The 25,025-nt window shown below is 57.7% G+C and overlaps 1 protein-coding gene across 1 annotated transcript in view; it reads left to right on the forward strand.

The window, feature by feature from the left end:
• ATP2C2 (ATPase secretory pathway Ca2+ transporting 2) overlaps positions 1 to 25,025 on the forward strand; it is a 62,659-nt gene that overhangs the window by 36,047 nt on the left and 1,587 nt on the right. The window contains exons 8-25 of the mRNA XM_042917930.1: positions 3,787 to 3,936; positions 4,015 to 4,083; positions 4,649 to 4,724; positions 7,097 to 7,163; positions 10,553 to 10,677; positions 10,810 to 10,907; positions 11,807 to 11,908; positions 13,169 to 13,258; positions 16,002 to 16,103; positions 17,417 to 17,573; positions 18,271 to 18,441; positions 19,158 to 19,255; positions 19,345 to 19,395; positions 20,366 to 20,532; positions 22,056 to 22,124; positions 22,217 to 22,333; positions 23,591 to 23,738; positions 24,878 to 24,976. Of these exons, the coding sequence (XP_042773864.1) occupies positions 3,787 to 3,936; positions 4,015 to 4,083; positions 4,649 to 4,724; positions 7,097 to 7,163; positions 10,553 to 10,677; positions 10,810 to 10,907; positions 11,807 to 11,908; positions 13,169 to 13,258; positions 16,002 to 16,103; positions 17,417 to 17,573; positions 18,271 to 18,441; positions 19,158 to 19,255; positions 19,345 to 19,395; positions 20,366 to 20,532; positions 22,056 to 22,124; positions 22,217 to 22,333; positions 23,591 to 23,738; positions 24,878 to 24,976 (1,956 nt within the window). The remainder of the gene's footprint in view (positions 1 to 3,786; positions 3,937 to 4,014; positions 4,084 to 4,648; positions 4,725 to 7,096; positions 7,164 to 10,552; positions 10,678 to 10,809; positions 10,908 to 11,806; positions 11,909 to 13,168; positions 13,259 to 16,001; positions 16,104 to 17,416; positions 17,574 to 18,270; positions 18,442 to 19,157; positions 19,256 to 19,344; positions 19,396 to 20,365; positions 20,533 to 22,055; positions 22,125 to 22,216; positions 22,334 to 23,590; positions 23,739 to 24,877; positions 24,977 to 25,025) is intronic.

The raw sequence follows: 25,025 nt of genomic DNA on the forward strand, positions 1-25,025 counted from the left end.
AGCTGGGTCCCCCCCCCACGAACCATGAGATCATGACCTGAGCCGAAGTCAAACACTCAACCGACTGAACCACCCAGGCGCCCCATTAAAAAAAAATTTTTTTTTAATGTTCTGTAGACCAGATTAAGCTGTGAGCCTTAGTGACCTGTGCCTTTGTCCATGTATCTAGTTAATTCCACTCACTGCCAATTCTGTTGTTCTTCCTGGCTGGTTCTTCTGTCCATGCCCACTGCACCCCCCCCCCCCCCCCGCTCCCCGGGGACCCATCCTTGGCCTCACTTGGGTTCATTCCTTGGACTGTGGGCTTCCCTTCCCAATGCCATTGGCCGCGTCTTTCAACATCTAGCATCATTTTGTGGATCTCACTCACCTCCCTTCTCTGCTCAAGACTTTTCATGGCTCCTCATTACTTACAGCGTACCCTCCAAATTTCTTAGCCGATGCCAGAAGCGACTGAGTTCCAACCCCACCTCCTCCAGTGCTCCATGTGGACCAGACCTCCTGTCTTCTTGCCTGTACCCTCTCCATTCAGGGCTCCTCCCGCCCGTGGCTTCAGCACCAGGGACAGCGCCCACCGCACCCACCCCCTCCCCCAACCTCCACCCTCTCCCCACCACCCCGGCCAAGAATCTGTGTCCCAAAGAGGGTGGATAGGTGCCCACACTCAGCACCCTGGGTTTCTGTCCCGTTAAAGCTGGTGGGGTGCTGGGAGAAGAGAGGTCTTTTTTATTAAGCCTGTTACTACCGAGTTCGCGCATCATCGATCCCCCCCCCCCCCCCCCCCAGTTTGCTTTCTCTTCCTTCCCTGCCTGATTCACTCACCAACTGTGTGCTTATCCTTCAAGGCTCATTTCAAGTCCCTGATCCTGCAGGGTGCCACTTTCTCCCACCTGCGTGCGTCATGCCAGCAGCCGGTGGTGCTGGGCGACTTCGTCTTCCTCTTTCTTCCTTCGTCGTGTTAGGCGCCACTCCAGGAAGTCCCTTGACTTTCCCTGTGTCCTGGAGGTAAAAATACAAACACAAAGTCTAGATCAGTGGTGGTTGTTATTTGACTATGGTAATAGAGTGACAGAAATGCCTGGGCTCCAGTGGGTCAGGGATTTACTCCTCTCTCACATGATGAGAGACTGGAAGGGGGGTGTCCAGAGCCAATATGGCGGCTCCCCCATGGAACAGAGTACAGGGCTTCTCCCAGGCCCCCATTGCGCCCTCCGCAGGATGGGACCGTCCTTTAAATGCTTGCAAGATGGCTTCTGGGGCCACTAGGGCGAAGGCCCAGGGAGGGAGAAAGAGGAAGCCAGAAGGGTGAAGAGCGTCTCACCCTCAGTCATCTTCACAGATCTTGCCCTGGACCGTCCGTGACTTCTCCCTGTGTCCCAGTGTCCAAAGGGGCGGAGACACTGTGAGCTGCAAGGGATGCTGGGAAATAGCGTTGCGGGGGGAGGGGGCACATAGCCACCCCCGACTGCAGATACCACTGCCAACGGGGTTTCTGTTAGGAAGAGGGGACGTGGGCATTATAGAGGCAAGTGGGAGCCTTTGTCATTCTTGGGGACTGGGATCCTGTGGCCCTGAACACATTTTAAAAAGATCGCTGCTAGATTTTTTTTTAATTTGAAAGTATAGAGAACTCGCCGGTCCCTGTTTGAATAATGCCGACCTAACTGTTCTCTTGTGAGCTTGTAGGACGTTGGCTTCTCTCAGTTGGTCTTAGATACTTAAGTGACAAGGTCCTTAGGGGCGGAGCTCACCCTGGCCCCCACGTATGTCCTCCATAGTATCCAGCTGGCCACGGGAGGCTCACCTCTTGTGTGATAGCTACTGGGTCTGTGGTCCGTTTTGCAAGATGGTCAAGAGTGCAGTTTCTGGAACTAGAGCCTTGGCTCACGCTTCGGCTCTGCCACGAAGCAGCTGTGTAACCTTGAACAAGTTACTTGAGCAAGTGACTTAATGTTTCCGTGCCTCAGTTTCCCCATATGTAAAATGGTGAAAACAGTAGCATCTTTCATGGAGGGGACGGGGATTTGGAGAGAGGGGCCTTGCAAAGTGCTCGGCCCAGGGCCTAGCTCATCACAGGAGTTCCGGGAATGTGAGCGCTCTCTCCTCCTCTCCTGGTGTGTGTGTGTGTGTGTGTGCGCGCGTGCACACGTGTGGTTTCTGGAGTTAACACAACCTAAGGCTGCTGCTGAGTAAGCTGGCTCCGTGATGCTCCGGGCACACGGATTGTATGGGTTTCCCCAAGGTGGGCAGGACACGGAGTGTCCAGAGAAAGACACAGGTGCTTTGAAAGATACGTTCTAGGGGCGCCTGGGTGGCTCAGTCCGTTGAGTGCCCGGCTTCAGCTCAGGTCATGATCTCACAGCTCGTGAGTTCGAGCCCCGCATCGGGCTCTGTGCTGATGGCTCAGAGCCTGGGGCCTGCTTCGGATTCCGTGTCTCCCTCCCTCTCTGCCCCTCCCCTGCTCGTGCTCTGTCTCTCTCTGTCTCTCTCTCAGAAATAAATAAACATTAAAAAAAAATTGTAAGATATATTCTAAATTAACCGTTGCCCAAGTATTTTTTTTAACAGTACACTAAAATTTTAAGTAATGTGAAAGCAGGTATGAGACTTCTGTGTTTTTTTTGCGGGGGGGGCACACGATCAAATCTTGTCCAGTTCCCAGAGGCCCGTGAGGCCGTGTTCTGATAACTTGTCCCGTGACTTCGATGTGGTGTTTGTTGTCTGGTGGCGAATGGAATTAAGGTGCCAGATACCGTTCTGTGCTTTTCTGGTCGCGGTTTTGTTGTGTTCTGTTTTGTTTTGTCGTGGCAAAATTAGAAACGAAAACAAAAGCAGAAGCCTTGGTCCATCCTAAGATGCGATTTGTATGAGTTCTTCGCGGCAGAAAATCCTCACGAAAATAGATGGCAGAGGTTGCTGAGGGCAGTATGGTTTACTTTACGAAACCAGACATCATGGGGCGCCTGGGAGGGCTCGGTCAGTTGAGCAACCGACTCTTGATTTTGGCTCAGGTCACGATCTCACGGCGGGATTGCGCCCCAGGTGGGTTCTGCACCGAGCCCGGAGCCCGCTTGGCATTCTTTTTTCCACCCCTGCCCCTCCCCCACTCACGCACGCACACTCTCTCTAGGACAAACAAAAAGACGAAACAAAGCCAGGCGTCAGAGCCACCATTTCTGGGAGGCCTCAGATCCAGAGAGGCCAGCACGTACGCCCCTCAGGTGGCTGAGTACCAGTAGTCCCAGCTGCTCTCCGAAGGCGTCTCCCCAGCCACGCCTCGGTTCAACGCCAGATGGGTTAAACAGAGACCTAAGCATTCTTTAATGCACCAAAGAAAGGTGTCTGAAGTTCCTGAATTTTTGCATCACACTCGGGGGCTCCTCGGCTCTTGCGGGTTTAGAAATGACCCCTCACTGTCAGGGGCGGTCCCAGATCAGCCTTGTTTTTCTTCCCTGCCAACACTGGAGCGTTGTCCCTGGAATGTGTCCGGGAAGCCTGCATTGGAATATCCTTCCAGGTCAGTACCGGTAGCCCAGAAAAAAGTCCCTTCCAGCCCGGCTCCGGGGCCTGGCGGAGGGACGTTTTCTGCTTAGAGCTGCGTGCCTACTTTGTAGCTGCCCGTCGGTCAGGATTCGTCCCTGTCGACCGGGGCCGCTAACTCTCAGGCACAGGACGCTTTTCCCAGCTGAGAAGTTTTACGGGGTGCGAGGGGTCCGTTCCGCGCTTGGCCGAGCTGTTCTCGGGGCGAAGGGGGCAGACTGCGTCCTCTTCCCCTTGTGGCTTCAGGTCACAGACCTCCTGGTGGATGAATCCAGCTTCACAGGAGAAGCGGAGCCGTGCAGTAAGACGGACGGCCCGCTGACGGACGGAGGGGACCTCAGCACTCTGAGCAACATCGCCTTCATGGGGACCCTGGTGCAGTACGGGAAGGGGCAGGTGAGCCCCGGGGACCTCGGCCGCCCTCGCCGGCGGGCTCCCCGCCTCAGATCTCACCCTTGTCTCTCCCGAACGCAGGGAGTCGTGATCGGAACAGGGGAGAGGTCCCAGTTCGGGGAAGTGTTTAAGATGATGCAGGCTGAGGAGGTAAGGGCCGGGGTGGGGGGGAGGGGGGGCTTTGCTTTGCTTGCAAGCCGGGGTTTGAGATTACTCTCGGCTGCTGCTGCCAGCCCTGTGCCCTCCTTAGGCATGAGGGTGATGTGGTCAATACGAGTTTACGTTTTTCAAACTTTGTTTTTATTTAAAAACACTTATGGCCGGGGAGTCGGGGAGGGGGTGGGGTGGGGGTGGGGCCGCCTGGGTGGCTCCGTCGGTGGAGCGTCCCGCTTTGGCTCTGGTCACGATCTCACGGTTCGTGAGTTCGAGCCCCGCTTCGGATCCTCTGTCCCCGTCCCCCCCTCTCGGCCCCTCCCCTCCCCCCCACGCTCTTCCTCAAAAATAAATAAAACGTTAAAAAAACAACACAGGTAAAAACACTTACTAGGATTTTTTGCCGAGATACAGCTCACAGACCGTAACACGCGCGGGCCTGAAGTGTGGAGGCCAGTGGATTTTTACACGCGTGTGCCCCGCTCTGTGATTGTCGCCCCGCTCAAGATACGAGAAAGCCGGGCAGTGTCCTCTAACAGACCCACCGATCTCCTCCTTTCAGACGCCTAAAACCCCGCTACAGAAAAGCATGGACAAGCTGGGGAAGCAGCTGACACTCTTCTCGTTCGGCATAATTGGTGAGCGAGGCCGTTTCTGCGCTGGGTCCCGGGGGCGCAGGGGAGCCGTCCTGTGGCCCTCAGTGGGACCGAGGGCGGACGGGAGACTCAGGGGGCCAAGCGGTTTCTGTGTGAGACAAGACAAGCTGTTGTACAGAGCGGCCTGCCCCTGGGAGGGCGTAGCGTGGTCAAGGTGTATCTCTTGCTCGTTCCTGCCTGGGTGGCTTTCCTGGGTAGGTCACCTCCAAACGCCACCTCGGGGTCCCGGGCCCCGACCATTCCCCCTTCTTCCGGGTCCCCAGAGGCGGGCCGGAATTCCGTTCAGCCAGCGAGTGGGGGAAAGCGGGAACACAGAGGTTGTGTGGGAAATTTTTAAAATTTTTTTATTTTTGAGAGACAGAGCACGAGCAGGGGAGGGGCAGAGAGAGAGAGGGAGACACAGAATCGGAAGCGGGCTCCAGGCCCCGAGCCGTCAGCACGGAGCCCGACGCGGGGCTCGAGCCCACGAACCGCGAGATCATGACCTGAGCCGAAGTCGGAGGCTTAACCGCCTGAGCCCCCCAAGGCGCCCCAGTACGGGCCATTTTTAAGGCACGGGGCCCCAAGGCCTGCTGTCTTTGCCCCTTCTTGATTGGCCAGAATGGAGTCACATGGCCTGCAAAGGCGACTGGGAGGGACAGTTTAGCCACGTGTCTACGTTACCGACCAGGCTGTGCCGCTCGGCCTCTGGCAACACAGCAAACGGGCCCGACCCGATGCTGTGGATCTAAACTTAGGTCTTAAGCCTGAATCCCCCCTTGGGGCCGCCCCGGTCCCTTCACCCACTGCTTCCTGCTGTCTCCAGCTCTGGCTTTGATTGAGTGTTCCTCGTTTTCCAGCCCTCACGGTCAGCCGGAGCCTGGCCCATAGCAGACTCTCAATAAACACTTGTTGAGTGAATACTTAATAAAGGAACCGACCCAGAAAGCAGCGCCCCCTAGCGCAGGCGATGATGACAGGACGTACGAGTGGGTCTGGCTAGACCTGCCGAGGAGCCAGAGGACGTTTCCGGGAGAAGCAGACGTTGGCCTCTGGCCACCCAGATGTGCGAATTCATTTAGCGAGTGTCTTGTGACACTGGGAGAGGTTTGGGGCCACCGAGACGGATCAGACACAGCCTCGGCCTTTTGAAAGCGCCCAGGCCGAGAGGAGGGAGGCACCTGAACAAACGTGCAACCTGAAGGTCATGGCTAATCTCCAGCGGGAGGCTGGGGAAGGCTCCAAGGGAGGTGTGGCATTAAGCCGGGTCTCGTAGGGTGACAGGAATTTGCCGAGGGAACAAAGAGGGAAATTCGGAATTTCGTGCCGGGACCGAGGGGATCTCCGCTCCCCTGCAACTTACGGGCAGAAGTAAATTTAGCGAAATGGTTAAGAGGATGCGGTCTGGAGTCCGGGCTTCCAGATCTGTCGTGCGGGGGACGCACCCGCCTGCCCTTTCTTCTCTGGACACCCGTCCCCAGATTCCGGTGTCTGGTCACCCCTCCAAGTTCAGCTTTGGATTTAAGTGCCCGGCGTTGGCTAAATCACAGGCTTTACTGTGTTCTTGAGCAGCTCCTTTCCAGCCTGTTCCAGCCAGTCCTGCCTTCGTCCCTCCTTTCCAGCCTGTTCTGTCCTGGAGCCCTAGTGGAAGACGGGTCTTAACCGGCCGTTTCCGATCTCAGCCAACTTCGGGTGGATTCCTGCTTCTCAAATCCCGAAACAACTCCTCGAGGGGGACGTGGTCATTATCCCCACTTTACAGATGAGGACACTGAGGCCCCAGAACTTTTCCTCCTTGCCAGAGCATCCCGTGCGCTTCCACGGGTCCCAGTGTGACTCCTGCCCCCTCTCTGCCCCGAGGGGCCCCACCTCTGGCGGGGTCCGCGTGTCCCGGGCCTGCTGGTTAGTAAACACCGGGTGACTGATGGGGGCAAGCGCGGAACAGGGGACACGTTGGGGCACGAGCACGGCAGGACGGAATCCTCTACGACCCGGGCCCACGTGCCTGTCACAGAACAGCTGTCACCTGCCACATCGGACGCCATGGGGGGCGTCCCAGCACAAACAGCACCCGGGGAGAGTTCTGGAATCGTCTGCCAGCGTTTTCAAACGGCCTGCAATGAACTAACGGAGGGATGGTGGTCTGTCTCTTTCTCTGACTTGAACCGGCTTGGTCCTTTCCGGAAAAAGTAAAACCATTCTTTTTTGCGGGCGTGGGAGTGTCTTACAAAGGAACAGGAGAGTGGTCACAAGTACCTGAGGTTCCTACCCGTTGACTTAGGCACAGGAGAGGAGTCTGAAACACCTGGGCGTGTCAGAGGAGGTGCGCGTGTGCCCGTGTGTGGGCAGATGTATACTTTTTGTCTCTTTCCCAGGCTTAATCATGTTCACGGGCTGGCTGCAAGGAAAACAGCTTCTCAGCATGTTCACGATCGGGGTCAGGTAAGGGCACGGACCTCCCCTGGGAAGGCGGGAGCGGGGAAGACCGGGGAGCAGGACCCCGGCCTTGGGTGGGAACGCTGCGGGTTTGAAGCCTGTCTCTGCCACGCCCTGATTCTGTGACTCTGGCAAGCGTGTTGGCCTGAACTCAGTGTCCTGGGGGGAGCAGTGGAGGCCAGCCTGCCCCACGTGGCGGGGACCCCACCGCCTCCGGGGCAGGGCAGGAACTCTCCCGTGCACCACCCCTCCCTCGCCGGCCCCCGGCCCCCGCCGTGAGGGCCCGCTGATGACTTATCCGCACCACCCAGGGCTGAGGGAGCCAGATCACAGAGTTTGCGGGCTAGTGGGGAAAGTAAGCGTAAACACGTCAAGTGAACGGTAATAAAATAATCACAACTCATGATCAAGGCCACAGAGGAAACCATTGCAGAGGGAGTGCAAGGGAGGTAGGGAGAATGTCCCCGGAGTGTGGCCCAGGAACATCCTCTGAGGGCTGTCGAGGAAGAGCCTGCGGGAGAAGGCGGGAAGGGGGTTCCGCCGGGAGGACCCAGCCATGCACATCTGGGGACAGCAAGAGGACTGGCTGGGCTCCCTAAGCAGAAGCACCAGGGGCGTCGGTTAGGGGACGTGTCACCGGGCTTTTTTGGGGCCCCTTTCCCTCCCGATTCTAAATAGCGTCGTCAGAATCTTTCCCCACACGCATGGCGAGCCATCTTTTTTGGCAAAGCGTTGGCCATTCTTGACATAGAGATGAGAGGTGACAGGGGTGCGAACCCCAGCTTGCTGAGCCAAGAGGGGGCCAGGGGGCGTGGGCAGCTGGCTGCACTGTGGAACGTGGGGTTCAAGGTCAGGGCGGGCTTCCTGGAAGAATGGGCCATTGAAGAGTAGGGGTTTCCAACGGCAGCCGGAGGACACGAGGGTCCTGGGGTCACAGGTGCACGGACTCGGTGGGTCTGGGGGGCGCCTGGGACTCTGCGTTCCTAACCAGCCCCCCGGGGTGCTACTGCTAACTCTAAGTGGTGACCCAGTCGGGGCTCCAGCAGGAGGCGGGGCCAGGGAAGAAGGGTGAGCCCCTGATAAGAGTGCTCAGGTGACTAAGCCTTCAAGGGCAGGTGTGGTGGCCGAGGGACAGAGAAGCCTGAGCCCTGGGGGGACTCCTGGAAAAGCCAGAGCACTCCAAAGCTGTGACACCTAAGGACCTCCCCTAAATAATGACACATGCCATTCCCCTCTTCTACACGGTGGAAAGTTCTGTGAGCCAAAGACTTACAGATTTCCAAGTCGGTAACAGGAGAGGCCCCGTGTCCATCCCTGCCCGCCCTCCCCAGAGCCATTGGTTGGTCATTTCTGGCCCCCAGTCTCAGTGTTCCTGCCACCTGACCTATCCCACGACAGCCACGTCTCACTTGCCGCTCAGAGGCAATCTACTCTGTTCGTTTCACCTGTGACTTTGAAGCGACGAAGGCTTTTCCGTTTGTAGCAGAGTTAGTCGCTCGAAACCCCTGAATCAGAAGGCAGAAATAGCAGGGCAGCCAGCGAGGAAGAGATTCTCGAAAGAAGTAACATGAGAGCCGCTGTTTTAAACACTTTCTCTTAATTCACTCTGCCTCGAGTGACATTCAAGGTGATCCAAAGTATACTCGCTTTTCCTGGTCCATGCTAATCTTTATTAGTCTGTGGATTAATTTTTTTTTTATCACGCAAGCATCCAAGTACATACAAAAATGCCCTTCCCACGCCATATGGGGGGGAGAAAGGCCCCGTCGTACACCCTCTGCAAATGTTTGCTTAGCTAGTGTGCCATAAAACCGAGGAAGCCTTCTTGCTGGCACCATAGAAACTGGGCACAGTCCTTTGACCAAATTCAGTAATCTTGGTTCATATAACCGGCCCCTGAATGCGCCATTGTTTCTGGGGAAAAGGCCACCGCTCGCGTACCGTATTTCTTCGATTTCAGACACATTGTCTTTCCCACTTTAACTTCTCTGAGGTCGGACTGCCTCTTACAAGTGAGGCGCCGGGGGGGGGGGGGGGGGGCTCAGTCGGTTAAGCCTCCGACTCTTGGCTTGGGCTCAGGTCACGATCTCGCGGTCCGTGGGTTCGAGCCCCGCGTCGGGCTCTGTGCTGACAGCTCGGGGCCTGGAGCCTGCTTCCGATTCTGTGTCTCCCTCTCTCTCTGCCCCTCCCCTGTTGCCCTCTGTCTCTCTCCCTCAAAAATAATCAGCATTTAAAAAAACAGACTACAGTACAGCGTAAACATGACTTTTTTATGCACCGGGAACCAAAGGTCCACTTGACTGGCTTTTGGTGACGGTCGCTGTATTGCCGTGGCCCGGAACTGACCAGAGGTCCTCTGAGGTGTGCCTGTGTTCACTCATTCCTATTTGTTCGTCCAGCAAATATTTACTGAATGCCTGCAGTGCTTTGCTGATGTGCTGGTGCAGAGCCCGCCCCCCTGAAACTCTTCAGTACCCCCTCACCCCGAGATCAGCAGGAAGCCCCACACCAGCCCTTGGCCTCAGCCACGCCCGCTCAAGAGTGTGGGATGGAGAGTCAGTCTGCCACGATGTTCCTGCCGCCAGATTTTAGCAGAAAGAGCCCCTTCCTAACATCCTATCGCGTGTTGACACGCTGCCCGCAGGAAGGGGATCTTAGGTGCTTCATCCGGGTTCAGGTTCCCGAGAGAGAGAAGCTCATTGGTTCAGCTTGAGTCACATGTTCTCTTCTAATCCAATCAGCCATGGCTGTGGGGGGGTGGGGTTACATGTCCTAATCCAATCAGCCATGGCCTGGGGGGGGGTGGTCACATGGTAGAGGAAGAATTGGAAGGATAATAATGTAAGTGAGCAGACACCCAGACAGCTAGGCTACCACATGCAAAGGCACAGCAGAGTCACTCTCCCTCCTTCAACTTTAATTTCCTGGTCTGGCTCTCTTATCAGAAGTGTCTAAACAACCAGACCAATGAGAAGTGAAATTCAGAGGACCCAGACGGACCCTCCGAACCAAAAAATTCCCCTTCCCGCTTCTTGCCCAATTCTGGAAATTCTTCTCATAGGACCCAAAGACTTTTCTCTTTAGTAAATGACAATTTAAACGCAAAGGCGCTTAAAAGAGGCAAAACAACCGAGAGACTAATTTATACTAAAGTGTGGATGTCTGATAGGGACGGTCCCACCCCAAGAACAGGGTTTCGCAACAGGAGAGCTTAGAGCAATGGATGCTGAAGAAGGAGACAGGTGCATCATGGGATTGGGAACAGAGAGTAGAACCGGGACGTTGGGGACACCAGAGACATACTTCCCCGGGGTAAAAGTGTTGCCGACCCCAGTTGGGATTCGTGTCGTCCTTAAGTGCATGTTAAAGGGGACCCATCTGGCCTTTTGATCCAGCCTGGCGGTGGCTGCCATTCCGGAGGGCCTGCCCATCGTCGTCACGGTTACGCTGGTCCTGGGAGTGCTGCGGATGGCCAAGAAGCGGGTCATTGTGAAGAAGTTACCGATCGTGGAGACGTTAGGTGAGGGACTCCGCTGGCCGAATTCCTGCAAACGGGATCGAATGGGTGGGAGTTCCGCCTGGGTGTTTCAACAGCCTGAGAGGTGATGGTGATGATTCCTCTTGGCCGTAAACCGGGGTTTTCTCGTGCCAGGTTGCTGCAGTGTTATCTGCTCCGATAAGACAGGGACTCTGACGGCCAACGAAATGACGGTCACCCAGCTGGTAACGTCCGATGGGCTCCACGCCGAGGTGAGCCCCGTGCCGATTTACCCGGTTCCAGCCAAAGGCCTGCGCTGCCAGCCCCTTTCCTTCGTGAAGAAAGCACACGGAAGCTTCTAGCAAGCAATAAGGAAGAAACAAACATGGGTGGTTGTATAGTTTCCCTGCCACCCACAGCAGCAAGGAACGTGACCGAGTTAAGGGGGCCACCTTTATGTTTTCACAATTATCTTTTAGTCATAAGCACGTTATGTAACGTAGAAGTTAAAAACACGGTTACCCATGATCCCCTGTGAGAAACTGATCGTGACGGTCCCTTTGGGTTTTTCGGTCTCCCTCCTGTACCTCTGGCACAGTTACAAGCTCCCGGAATGTGCAGTTTTGTTTCCTGCCTCCCCCCCCCCCCCCCCACAACCCCAAACCTTCCAGATTAAGGGGCTCTCTTCTATGTTATTACTTTGTTTTCTTAACCATGCTTTTCCCTGGTTCCTGAATAGCCCATGGAATCGGCTTGTTGCAATTTCTTTGTTTTTAATTCTAATTTTTGAGAGAGTGCGGGAGCAGAGGAGGGGCACCGAGAGAGGGAGGCGGGATCCCAAGTGGGTTCCGCACAGGGTGCGGAAAGCCCGAAGTGGGGGTCGAACTCACGAGCTGCCAGATCATGACCTGAGTCGAAGTCGGATGCCCAACCGACTGAGCCCCACCCCCCCCCCCGGGCTCCCCAAGCTTATAGAAGTTTCGAAAGCACGGCACTTAGTGAGGTTTTCTGATTAACACACGGTCTGCGGGGCCCGTCCTCCTGCTTGCAGCCTTGTTGGTGGGTAGGATTGTGTCCTTGGGGTGGGTCTCCCAGAAAAGAGATGAGGGGACAACCGGGGGCGTGTAGTACTGACACGTGGTGACATCCTCTCTGCGGCTTTGCCCTGCAGGTCAGCGGAGTTGGCTATAACGGCAAAGGGACTGTGTGTCTGTTACCCTCAAAGGAGGTCGTGAAGGAGTTTAACAACGTCTCGGTGGGGAAATTAGTGGAGGTGAGTGTCAAAGCCCCTCGGGTGGAAACAGACATTTAAAAGGAGCTGATGGTTATTCTCTCAGAAGGGAGGAACAATCGATGGCTCCCGGTGGCTGGACCAACCAGTTGTTGGCGACCATTGGGCCTCCCGCCCCGCCCCCGCCAGGGGTCAGGTGTCACAGGGGCCCAGAAAGAGGTGGGAACACCGGAAGTAAGAGAGAGCTGGAGCCCTCCCTACGCCTCCCTGCCTGCTGGACAGGCTTTAAAGAGGTGCCTGCAGAGGGTGGGTGTTCACTGAACGCAGGACGATGAGCCTGTTTAATTGTCGACACGAGTTGTATTAGCCAGACTCACGCCTCCCACACACCCGGTGCCCTCCGAGGTGTGAACTGAGCCGCTGTCTTCTAGAATTTGTCGTGAGCTGTGAAGGTCCCGCCTCACTGGTGCCACTTAACTATCCCAGCACCCCTTCGAGGCCGAGGCCCGTCCTGTGATCTCAGTGCGCAGGTTAAGAAACGGGCTCAGAGAGGTGATGTGCGTGCCCAGGAGGGAGGGAGCTGGGATTCACCCCCACGCGCGTGTCGTGTGTTTCCTTCTATTATTTTCGTTGTCTTTTTAAATTGAGAGTGACGGGCCTGTACCCCAAAATTCTCCCCTTAAAAAAATTTTTTTTATATTTATTTATTTTTGAGAGACAGAGAGAGACAGAGCACAAGTGGGGGAGGGGCGGAGAGAGAGGGAGACACAGAATCCGAAGCAGGCTCCGGGTTCCGAGCTGTCAGCACAGAGCCCGACGCGGGGCTCAAACCCACAAGCCATGGGATCATGACCTGAGCCGAAGTCAGACGCTCAACCCACTGAGCCACCCAGGCGCCCCAGAATTCCCTGCTTCAAATTAAGCATACGGTTCAGTGGTTTTAGCACCTTCACAGAGTTGTGCAGCCACTGCCACGTCTAATTTCAGGACACTGTCACCCCAAGCAGGAACCCCGTGCCCATCAGGGGCCACTCTTATCGCCCCAGCCTCCCCACCATCCGGCCTGTGACAGCCAGGGTTCAGCAGAGTCAGTAAATGTTCACTGTGTTTATTTTGAAGAGCGGGGACTGGGATGTATTTTAAAGAACACGTCCTGCCCCTCACGCCCACCCCGGCCCTCGCCCCCCAAACGAGTCAAGCCTGCAGCGTGTGGCTTTTTCACATGCCTGAGTGAGCCCAGGACCCCGAGGGGTGCCAGCTCCCAAGAGTTAACTGCAGATCTTCCAAAATCCCGCCTTTCAGGCAGGCTGTGTGGCCAACAACGCCATCATCAGAAAAAACGCCATGATGGGACAGCCCACGGAAGGTGCCCTGATCGCCCTGGCAATGAAGGTAGGGACCCTTTGATGGTCTACACCGGGAGGGCTTCCGCTGGGGGCTGGAAGAGGGGCAGAATTCGGGCGCGTGTCTGAGCAAATGAGGAGTGGAGAAGCTTAGTAACAATGGAGAGAGTGGCCCCGAACATCCTTAGGCTGTCGCCGGCTGGTGGAGGAGATGGGCTCTGAGATGCTGTGTGCTTCTGGAACATTCTGCAGGCCTCTAACCCTTCCCGACCATCCCACAAGAATCCTGGGGCATCCTGTGGCTCAGACCCCACAGCGGTGCTGGGGAGACAGAGGAATGACCCATCTGGTGGCCCCCGAGCTCCCGTGCAGGAAGACCCCTTCCTTTTAGTGCATTTGACAGATCGCAGGGCTCTGTGGTCAGACCCTGAGTCTGTGACTTTGCAGAAATGCCCCCATTCTGTGCCCAGAGCTAGGCGGGGAGCCGCTGCCCCGGATGTTGAGGGGTGGGCGGTGGGCGGGCCGGGTACCTGCTCCGCCTTGGGCACAAACGGGAGGTCTGATCACACCCCTCCCCAGAGGGACCCAGGCCCACCTCGGGGTGCCTGTCCTGCACCAGCTGACCCCCGCGTCCTCCTCAGCCCCTCTGCCCCTTCCTCCTGCTGCCTCTGGTGCTGGGGCCCCTCTGTCCTTCCTCCTACGGCTGCCTCGGGCTCTCCCTTCAGGTTTACTTCCCTTCCCTCGTTCATCCAGGCCCCCAGGACGGCTTTGCCGTCCGTCTGTTCCCCTGTCCCTCCCCCAGCCCAAGACCCAGCTACCCATCTCTGCCGGGTTCAGGCAGACAGTGCTGCAAGGTTGGGTTGAGGAGGGGGAGAAGAGTCACCCTCTGAATAAGTCCCTGTAGGGGTGCCTGGGTGGCTCAGTCGGTTAAGCATCCGACTTCGGCTCAGGTCGTGATGTCACCGTCCGTGAGTTTGAACCCAGCGTCGGGCTCTGTGCTAACAGCTCGGAGCCTGGAGCCCGCTTCGGATTCTGTGTCTCCATCTCTCTCTGTCCCTCCCGCGCTTATGCAGTGTCTTCCTCTCTCTCTCTCAAAGATAAATATTTAAAAAAATAACTGTAGGGGCACCTGAGTGGCTCAGTGGGTTAAGCGGCCGACTTTTAATTTAGGCTCAGGTCACGAGTTCGAGCCCCGCATCAGGCTCTGTGCCAACAGCGCAGAGCCTGCTTGGGATTCTCTCTCTCCCTCTCTCTGCCTCTCCCCTACCGTCTCTGTGTCTGTCTCTCTCTCAAAATAAATAAACTTAAAACAGAAAGTCCCTCTAACTCTAAACAAGCTATGTTAAGAAACTGTTACACTCAGGGAAGAAAATTCTTTCCAGGATGACAGTCATACCGACTAGACCTTACTGCCTCTTCCGAAAGGTCCCCAGCTGGCCCTGTTCAACTGCAGGCTCCCGTCCGGGACGGGGACAGTGGCCTGACTGTCCCAGCAGGAGAGAACCCCGGTGTGGGGTCTCCACCCCTGCTCCCGCCGCCTGCCTCCCGTGCAGCCCAGAGAGGACTGATGTTCCAGAACCCCCTCTCCTTTACGGGTCACGATTTACTCTTCCGTGGGCCGGAACCAGTAGGGGAGCCTGGTGACAGCTGACATGTATGAAGTGCCTCCCGTGACCATGTGGCAGGCTCGGTGCTCGGCGCTCTGTGTTTATCATGTCTGTCCTCAAACCCGTCTCAGGGTCGAGGTCAGTGGTTCTGAACCATTTCTCCACTGTCACGCCCTTGCTGGTTTCCCCGGAGTGGCTGAAATAAAGGACCGCCACCTGGGCGCCTGAAACAGCAGGAATTTACTCTGTCACGGTTCCCGAAGCTGGAGGTCTGAAAGGAAGGTGTGGGCAGCGCCCTGGTCCCCTCCCCTCCCCCTGTGACCAGTCGTGCCACATGCTCCTTGGCTCACGGACACGTCTTCACGTGGCCCTGTCCCCTTCGTCCAAGGACCACCCGTCTTACCGGATCTGGACACACGCTAACGACCTCATCTTAACTTGGTTCCACCCCCCGAGACCCGGTTTCCAAACAAGACCACGTTCGCAGACACTGAGGGGTTAGGACGTCGACCCGTCTTTTGGAGGGATGCAGGGTCATTCACAAGACTTTCCCGAAGAGCCTTTTCAGGCATTTTTTTTCTTCCTGATCAATCCCCATGAGATTTAATCCCACAGATAGACTCTCTGTCCGGGTACTGTATGGATACAGGAGTAGATTTTTGCCTCCTCAGAACCCATTTTCTCCTGTTGAGGCGGGGGGGGGGGGGGGGGTGGTGCGTGGGATGCATGGGTTGGGACTGGTATACAGCTGGGGAAACTGAGGCTCAGAGATGTCAAGTAACTGGCCCGAGAACGGTCCGCGAATGTCAGGCCTGGCAAGGACCCCGGGCTGTGACAGCAACCCACCCCACTAAGCAGGGCTTCTTTGGGGGGAAACTGCTACCTCTTTGAGTCTGGAACATTCCTCCTGGAGGGGAGCCCATGGGCTTTTGTTTCTGAGCACGTTTTGGCCAGAAGCAGTCGCCAGGACCAGCTGGCCCTGCCCCTGGAACAAGAGATGAGACTTTTTTTTTTTTTGGTCCGGGTGGGACTTTTGAAAGCAAATGGACTTTCTCTGTGAGCTAAATGCTGGGATTCCTTACCTGCCAGAAATGGTTTGACAAATGAATAACGGAGGCGGCCTGAGCTTTGCAACGAGGCTGGCTCAGGATGACTCACGAGAAGCGTGGCATTTGCTTTTCCTAGATGGGCTTAGCTGATGTTAAAGATTCCTACGTGAGAAAAAAGGAGATTCCGTTCAGCTCGGAGCAGAGGTGGATGGCAGTGAAATGCAGCCCCAAGACGGCGGTGAGTTTTCTTCTCTGCCCCTTCCCACCCTCTCCCCTGCACCCCGAAGGAAGCAGAATACAGGTGTCGAGGAGGAAAGCCGAGCGCCCCCAGCTGCTTCCACGGAGGGTCAAATACAGGACCGTCCGGCTGATGGCACTCAGACCTTTGATCATTTGGCGTCTCCTGCCGAGATTTTTGTCTGAAACGGTGGTTCTCAAGGCGGGCTTCCCAGAGCAGCAGCATCCCCCGGGGAATCGGTTAAAAATGCAGCTTCTCTGGATGTCAATTTTTTAAAAATTGAAAACAGAATTTAAAACAAAATGCAGATTCTCAGGCTCCACCCGGAACCCCTGAGTCCGAAATCTCGGGAGCGGGAGCCGGTAGTCACCTGTGCGTGCGGGGAATTTTGACGCGGGCTCCCACCGTTAGCAGCAAGCCCTCTTGCTAACTTGGAGGTCCCTTCTTAACATCCTGGTGCTGAGTTCTTTACATGTATGAGTGCCTCAGATCGTCACCAGGTGGGGACAGCCCTCCAGCCCTGCGGGGGAGCAGGAGGCGCATCCCAGCACCCACCCCAGATGGTGTGAACGGCGAGCTCACGCATCATACGTGCGTGCCCACAGATACACCCTTGCGCTCACCTTCACATCTTTTTTTCTCCCCAAAGACCCTGGTAAAATATTCTCACTGAAATAAATTCTAGAAACGTGACTTAAAAACGGAAGTGCTGTATAATTCCGCCCTTCGTGTCTCCCGACCCAAGGCAGCCCCCCTCCACGGTCTGGGATGGAACCTTTGAGGTCCTGAACATGCACAGAGCGACGTACGGGGTGGTAGTTTTAAAACTAGGTCGTGCTGTGTGTGGGGTTTGTAATCTGCTCTCTCCCCTTTCAGCGATGTCTCAGGCATCTTTCCGTATCGGTTCACACAAGCTCATCCCCCCGCCCGCCGTGAGCGTTCAGGCGCCATGCTAATGCCGGGGACAGTGTGACCCGGGCTGTCACGGCGCCTTCCGCGTGGAGCTTACCATCCGCAGGAGACCGAGCTTAACGAATACACAGGAGAACGGTTCGGGGCTCGATGAGCCCCGTGCAGGGGTGAACAAAACAGAAAGGGGACCTGCCCTCGGGAGGCGACAGTCCCAGTGGAAACAGACGTCCCGCAGTCACACACATAAAGGCCTAACAGTGGCTGGGGTGTGGCTGATGACACGTATGGGATGCTCTCGGTGACATTAACAGGGCACCTGATGCACAGAGAGGCTGCGCATCAAAGTTCTCCAAGGAGCCGACCCAATGACGGCAGCCGTTTTCCTTTTCTTCTTTCCCAAGGACCAGGAAGACGTTTACTTCATGAAGGGGGCCTTCGAAGAGGTGATTAATTACTGTACCTCGTACAACAACGGAGGCCTCTCCCTGCCACTGACGCCCCAGCAGACAGCCTCGTGCCAGCAGGAGGAAAAGAGGATGGGGTCGCTCGGCCTGCGGGGTTGGTACCTCTCGTCCCCAGCGCCGCGCTTTAAGCGTGCAGCATTGACCTTCCGGGTCAGTGGTCACGTGAAAGGCAGAGAGGGGGCCCCCCCCCGCCCCCGGCCCACCTCTGCCATCATGTGACACCCGTTAGTCCAGACGCGGCGCCTGTGGGTTTCCCGACGCGTGACTGAGGCGCCCCAGAAACGCTGATTTTCCCGATTGGTCGTCCTGCTCGTCGCCCACGGTCAGGAAAACCCAAAGCTCTTGCGCATCGAGGCAGACATTTCATTCCTCGGCCGTTTCCAGTCTCCTGCATCGGGGACGCCGCCTTCCCCGATGAGCTGGAAACTCGGGTTTCCCACAGTGCCTGTCTGTTTTCAGAGAAGCGCTCTGGAACCCGTGGGTTCCCTCTGGGGAAAGTGAGAAGCCTGGGGCCGGGTGTCAGTTGCCTCGGGTTTTCCCTGCGGGAAACAGACGTTGTAAATGGCTAGCAGCTTGCTGATAAGGGGGCGAGGTGAGGCGAGGCTGGGACAGAGCCTGGCAGGGCGGGGAGGGGAGCCTGGGGAAAGGGAGGCTTGGCTCCCGCAGCCCTGGCACCTGTACCAATGGTACACGCACCGAAACAGAGTCAAGGCCGGGACGAGCTCACAGACAGAGTCCTCCCACCCCTGGGGCCCGTGGGGGACCTCCCACGGCTCTCGGTGTCTCCTCAGTGCTGGCCCTGGCTTCCGGACCCGAGCTGGGGAGGCTGACTTTTCTGGGTCTCGTCGGAATCATCGACCCTCCGAGGGCCGGCGTGAAGGAAGCGGTGCAGGTTCTCCGCCAGTCGGGCGTGTCCGTGACGATGATAACGGGAGATGCCCTGGAGACCGCCTCTGCTATAGGTGAGTGGGGTGCAGTGGGCGCCGGGCGGGGAGGGGTCCCCTCCCACGGGGCCGCTCCTGCGGGTTAACCCGCCCCCACCCACCTGCTGTGAGCTCGCAGAGACCCTGAGGTTCACGGGCCGGCGCTCCCCCCCGACAGACGGTTGTCTCTAAAGTGTCGGCAGGTGCCCCGAAGGGGGCAGAGCCGGCCGCGGGCGTCTCAGCCGTGACCTCACCGCCTCTTCCCAGACAGCATCTGCCCGTGTCCGGGTTCTGGTCTGGTTCTGTGTGCCCCGGGCGGGTCACTGAACCACCGTGGCCTCCGGGCTCTTCTCCCACAGGGGGCCGGCCACCCCCCACCCCCCACCCCTTCTCGTTCTTCTTATTCACGTGATTGGTTCTCCCTGCTCTGTCTCAGGGCACCCGGCGCTGTGAAAAAATCAGACTCTAGAATCAGACAAAACCACGTCAGGTCCCAGCATCGCCGCTCGGCAGCTCTGGGACCTGGGGGAGGTCACTCCCCTCCGTTTCCTCATCGTTAAAGCAGGGACAATAAGGCCTTAGTTCTGTGGATGGAATTGGGATCATGTCGCGTAGCAGGTGCTCGGGGGGGGGGGGGGGGTCGCCGTCGCGGCTCCGCTGTGGTCGTGGTCTGCGGCCCAGGCGGGGCCTGATGTCAGGCAGGGGGAGTGAGGGGCGGGAGCGGGCCCTCAGAGCAGGCTCTCCGCACCTCGCAGGAAGGACTATTGGCCTGTGCAACGGGAAGCTGAAAGCCATGTCCGGGGAGGAGGTGGAGAGCACGGGGCAGGACGAGCTGGCTGGCTGTGTCGGGAAGGTGGGGTCCTCCCGGGGGGCTCGGCGGGGCGGGGGGGGGGGGGCGTTTCAGCCCCAAGTTCACGGACTCTTCTCTGCCTCTGCGTCCAGGTTTCTGTCTTCTTCAGGACCAGCCCAAAGCACAAGCTCAAAATCATAAAGGTAAGCTGTGTGCCTCATGCGTCCGTTGGGGTCAGTCCAGGGCGGTGGCTCTGCCCCCGGGGGGAGGTCCCGGGTCCGAGCTGGCAGGAGCGTCGGCCGTCCTCAAGCCGTGCTTCTTCCTCTAGGCCCGGGACGGCTGCACCAGGCGGGGCCTTTGCCCAGCCCCCGGGGAGGGGAGAACGGGCTGTCCTTGGCCACGTACAGCAAAAGCAGGAGCAGGAATCGGGCGGTGCAGAGGGCAAACTAAAAAGCAGGGAGCCTCTGTTAGTCGAGCGCTCTGGCATTATTCTTCTTACCGAACTCCAGGCCTCAGTTTCCCAGTCTGTAAACCGGGGTGGTTTACCGTTTCCCAGTCTGTAAACCGGATGACGTCAGCCAACTCACAAGGCTAGTGAGAGGATTCCAGGAGGCCGGGCCGTGCGGCTCTTGGCACAGCACCTGGCACACAGCAGGTGCCCGGTGGAGACTGGATGTGATTTTCTGCCTGTGTCCGGGGGGGGGGCGCTGCCGGTGCGCTGGGTCTCCCCCCCCCCCGGGAGCACTTTGAAAATGAGCTCTTGGGGCGCCTGGGTGGCTCGGTCGGTTAAGCATCCAGCTTCAGCTTAGGTCGTGATCTCACGGTTCAGGAGGTCGAGCCTCACATCGGGCTGTGCCGTCAGCACAGAGCCCGCTTCGGATCCTCTGTCTCCCTCTCTCTCTGCCCCTCCCTTGCTTGCATGCACGCGCTCTCGCTCTCTCTCCAAATAAATTTTAAAAAAGAGAGAGAGAAAAGGTGTTCTTTAGCTCTGTGCTGTTTTATTCTTCGTGCTGTTTGGGGGGCTTTAGTTCTAGGGAGGAAACCTCCATGCAGGCTATTCCTGAGAGAAACCTTAATCCCATGGGGCACTGCGTGGTTTCAGGGGTAAGTTGTGGACTTTTGTTTGTTACTGGAGAACACGAATGAGCCTTCGCTCACCTCCTCTTTCCAAAGGCTTTGCAGGAGTCGGGGGCAGTCGTGGCCATGACGGGGGACGGGGTGAACGACGCGGTCGCCCTGAAGTCTGCGGACATCGGGATCGCCATGGGGCAGACGGGGACAGATGTCAGCAAAGAGGCTGCCAATGTGATCCTGGTGGATGATGACTTCTCGGCCATCATGTGAGTGGCTCCATGGCTGGTCTTCAGCGGCAGAAATGCCCGCGGTGACCAGCTGCCCCCCTCGGGACATGCCCCTCTCACGGCCTGAGGGTGCATCCGACGGGCGAGCCGGGGTCAGGCGCACAGACAGAGGCGGGCTCCGATGTGTTGGCTGCAGCACCGTCTGTGGGGAAATCCTAGGCCACCCTAACTGCCGACAGCAAGGGCGGGAGTGCCACGAAGCCACGAAACATCACGTTTTGGGGAACGTTTTAAAGACGGAGAAATGCTCATGTTGTGAGGTTAAGTGGAAAACGCTAAGAGTGAGCATGTGCGGCTGGAGGGCCGTGTTTGTGCAGATGCGTAGGTTTCATGCCGCTGAAAGCGACGAGCGACGGGGCAGGAGCGTCTGTGAATTGTTGGCCCTCGTGTGATCGCAAGCTCCCGAGATTGCAAAACACCTGGTTTCTTGTTTCCCTTTTCTCTGTTTTCTTAACAACTTTGCCTTCCCTCTGGCTCTGATTTTAATCCATTCTAATCGAGACTTTACTCGTAAATCCATTGTAATAATTGGGGGTGGCACGGAAGTTTTCTCAAGCCTGCTGTCAGAACTCTGAATGAGCAAAAACTGAAGTTGGGTGCGATTTCTGACTTTACAGAGGAGTCTTGTCTTTGTAAATGGATTGACTCACCCTAGGAATCCTTAGCCCCCTTCCCCCTTAGTTAAAAAAAAAAAGTCCTGAGATGCAGTTGATAAATAACTCTGTAATTTTAGTTCTTTTGCAAAAAAAAAAAAAAGCAGGAAAAAAAAGGGTTAGGCAGTTTTCTGCATTCGTGACTCAAAATCAAGGTTTTTTTTTAATTTTTTTTTTTTCAACGTTTATTTATTTTTGGGACAGAGAGAGACAGAGCATGAACGGGGGAGGGGCAGAGAGAGAGAGGGAGACGCAGAATCGGAAACAGGCTCCAGGCTCCGAGCCATCAGCCCAGAGCCTGACGCGGGGCTCGAACTCACGGACCGCGAGATCGTGACCTGGCTGAAGTCGGACGCTTAACCGACTGCGCCACCCAGGCGCCCCTCAAAATCAAGGTTTTTAAAGGACTTCTACAGTTTTCTAAAAATACCAAGGATGGAGTTTTCAGCCTCCTAATTCTCTCCCCGCCATGCCACACCCCTGGGGCGAATTAGCAGGTTTGATCGGTCTTGCTGTGCCTGTCGTCCAGATGCATCTCTGGGTTGCATTCAGTGCTTCCCAAGTCCCGGGTGAGGGCGGGGTCCCTGGGCTCAGGCGGGAGAATAATCTATGGTCTTCGTACAGAGGGTGCTCATGGCCTGAGGCCCAGGCCCCCGCGGCGGGTGGTGCTGGTCAGGCCACCGTCCTCCTCTACCTCTCTGTCCTGGAGCCACCAGCGGGGGGGAAAGGGAAGGGGCACCTGTGTGCGAGGCCACCTCCGGTGACACCATCGCTCCCTCCGACGGCTGCCGGAGGTGCCCAAACGCTCCCAGCGGGCCCTCTGCAAAGAAACACTCTGTCCTCTTGCAGGAACGCGGTGGAGGAAGGCAAGGGGATTTTTCATAACATCAAAAACTTCGTGCGGTTTCAGCTGAGCACGTAAGTCAAGGCCGGCGTCTCCGAGGGCCGTCGGGCTGCGTGTGCGTCCGGCGTGCAGCCATCGACGGTGCCCGGTGTGTGCCCCCCCGCAGGAGCATCTCGGCCTTGAGCCTCATCACTCTGTCCACCGTGTGCGACCTGCCCAGCCCGCTCAACGCCATGCAGATCCTGTGGATCAACATCATCATGGACGGGCCACCGGCGCAGAGGTGAGGCGCCGGGCTGTCCGCGAGGCTCCGCCGCCTCGGGTCCCTTGCACCGAGTACGGGACACCGTCCCCGGGAGTCCTGCAAAGCCGGAGTGTGGCGCACTGTGGGGAAGACTGCCAGCGGGATGCCCTGGGCATGGGGGGAAGCACCTGCATGGGCAGCCGGGGCGGGCGGCGGAGGGGGGGATGTGCTCCCTGGGTGACTCCAGGCCTCAGTCCCTCTCTTCACGTCCCCACTTGGGAGATGTCCTCCGTGATTGCTCTAACAGCAGCCCCCGGGCTCTCCCTCCTTACCCTGCTTTATTTGTCCCTAGAGGAGAAAATACGTATGTCCGTGTTTATCTGATTATGACCCGTTTCCCCTATGGCAAGGTTTTTGTTCCTTGTAGCATTTCCCAGCTCCCGGGACGGTGCTTGGCACACAGTAGGTGGTCGGCGAGTTAGTTGCTGGGTGGATGGGTGAGAAGGGAGGGTGAGGGTAGCTGAACGGGCAGGAGGAAGAACCACCTTCGGAGTCGGGGAGCCAGACGTCCAGGAACAAGCGAGGCACTGGGTTCGAGCACACAGTACATGCTGTTGATTATATGTGTGTGTGTGATATAAATGTGATACATATATGTTACCATGAATTATCACAGTTGTCGCCGCTGAGGGCAGGAGTCCCGCTTTGTCCCTCCGGGCCCAGGGGGAGGTCCCTCTTCACACCCTGGGAGCAGGGCCGGGAGGCAAGCTGGCCGCAGCCGTATCTGCAGCCGGCTTCCTCCTCGGTGCCCCGCGTCCCGTCTTCCGCTGGTCTAACCCCAGTCCCGCTGTTGCGCAGTTGGCTGAAGGCGGGTCTCTGGGGGGCGGCGTCTGGACCCCGTTTCTCCAGCCTGCTGGGCGTCCCCTTGTGATGGAAGCTGTGCGATCATGAGGGGTGACCCAGAGTGGCTTCGGGACGGTGGTGTGGTCGGCTGGGGGGTGGTTTTCCTCTGCCGTGCTCAGGGACGGGTGTGTGGCTGCCCCTGGGGTCCAGGCCGGCAGGGTGGGAACCCTGGAAGGGGTTAGGGCAGAGGATGTGAGGGGCGGGCTTCCAGCAAGGACGGAGAAGCCCCCCTAAGAGTGGGACCGGACCGAGCGCCTGCCAACGACCTGGGGGCACTTGGCCAAAGCGCCCTCTGTGCTGTGTCTTCGGGGCTGACCTGAGAGCCTGTACAGCTTCAGCACTTTAAGTGTCCTCGTGGTTTATGTCAAGGTTCCCCTGTCTTGTTCCGAGCAGCCTGGGGGTAGAGCCGGTTGACAAAGATGCCCTCCGACAGCCACCGCGGAACGTCAAGGACACGATTCTCAGCAAAGCCCTGATCCTGAAAATCCTCCTGTCGGCTGCTGTCATCATCAGCGGGACCCTCTTTATCTTCTGGAAAGAGGTGGGGCAAGTTCTCACTGGCTCGGCCTGTATTCACTCAGCCCCTGTGGTGGGAGCCTAGCGGCTGTGCACCAAGCACCGGGGATGGTCCCCGCCCGGGCGCCTGGGGCTCCGGCTCTGACTGGGGAGACAGGTGCACATACAGGGGGCTGTCCCTGAGGGGGGAGGCGGGGGACCAGGAGCTGACTTTGCAGAGGTGGGACAAGGCGGAAGGATAGGAGGCCCCCCTACCCTTCCCCGGGCAGGGAAAAGAAATCATTTTGTTCTAAAAGGGACCCGATGCCCCTGCCGCTTTCTATGGTCACCAGGAAACAATTTGCAATCTATTAGAAGGAAGTCCGTCTTATTCCCTGGAGGTTATTATTTGAGGGAGCTTAGGGGCCACCTTTTGGCGGCTCCAGGGGCCCCCGTGCTGACACGCGGTGCTCTCGGTGGAGACCCAGGCGAGTGGGGGCAGGACACGGGACCACCGCAGATTCTGTTTTTCGCCAGCCCCGCCCCCCAGAGGAGGGGCCTTGCGTTTTCCCCAGTTCTCACCTGCCCGGGAAGGTGGTGTGGCCGCCCGTGTCCAGCCTGTGCTCCACCTGCGGGAAGGGGACCCAGGCCCTCCTGTGCCAGCACGGTGGGCCTCAGTGTGGGGGGGCCCCCCAGGGGCTCTGGAGTCAGGCACCAACTCACGCCACCCCGGCCAGGGCATCTGCGGGGAACCCTGGGACAATGACAAGCTCGGGCAGGAAGGACCCGCCTCCCCTCAGGCAGGGAAGGTTCTCACCTTGGCTCCAGGCCAGGCCCGGGAGGAGACCTGCCTCAGGTCCCTACAGCAGCACCAGGGAGGGTGTGCGTCCTCTGTCCATGACACTCAGTGGATGCAGCTATAGCCCTGTCCTGTCCCAGGAGACAATGGCCCCTGCTGCAGGAAGGGATGCTCCCTTTACCTGTGCAGGGTTTCAGCTCGGGGGCGGGGGTCGTGAGACACCCCTCTTACTCCAGCCCAGGGGGCAGTCGTGGTCAGTTCCTAGCGGAGCCGCTCTCTGCTGGGCCGTCCGGGCCCCTCGAGTTCCTGCTCCCTCCGTGCTCATCATCACGAGAAGCACCCCCCCTTCCCGGGGCCCGCCCACCCCGCGCTCCTCTGTGTTCCAGATCCCCGCAGACAAGGCGAGCACCCCGCGTACCACGACCATGACCTTCACCTGCTTTGTGTTCTTCGACCTCTTCAACGCCTTGACCTGCCGCTCTCAGGTGAGCCCTGGGCTGCCCTCCCTTCCTGGTGGGACCCAGTCGCGCTCTC

This window comes from Panthera leo, chromosome E2 (assembly GCF_018350215.1).
Source record: "Panthera leo isolate Ple1 chromosome E2, P.leo_Ple1_pat1.1, whole genome shotgun sequence".
NCBI lineage: Eukaryota > Metazoa > Chordata > Mammalia > Carnivora > Felidae > Panthera > Panthera leo.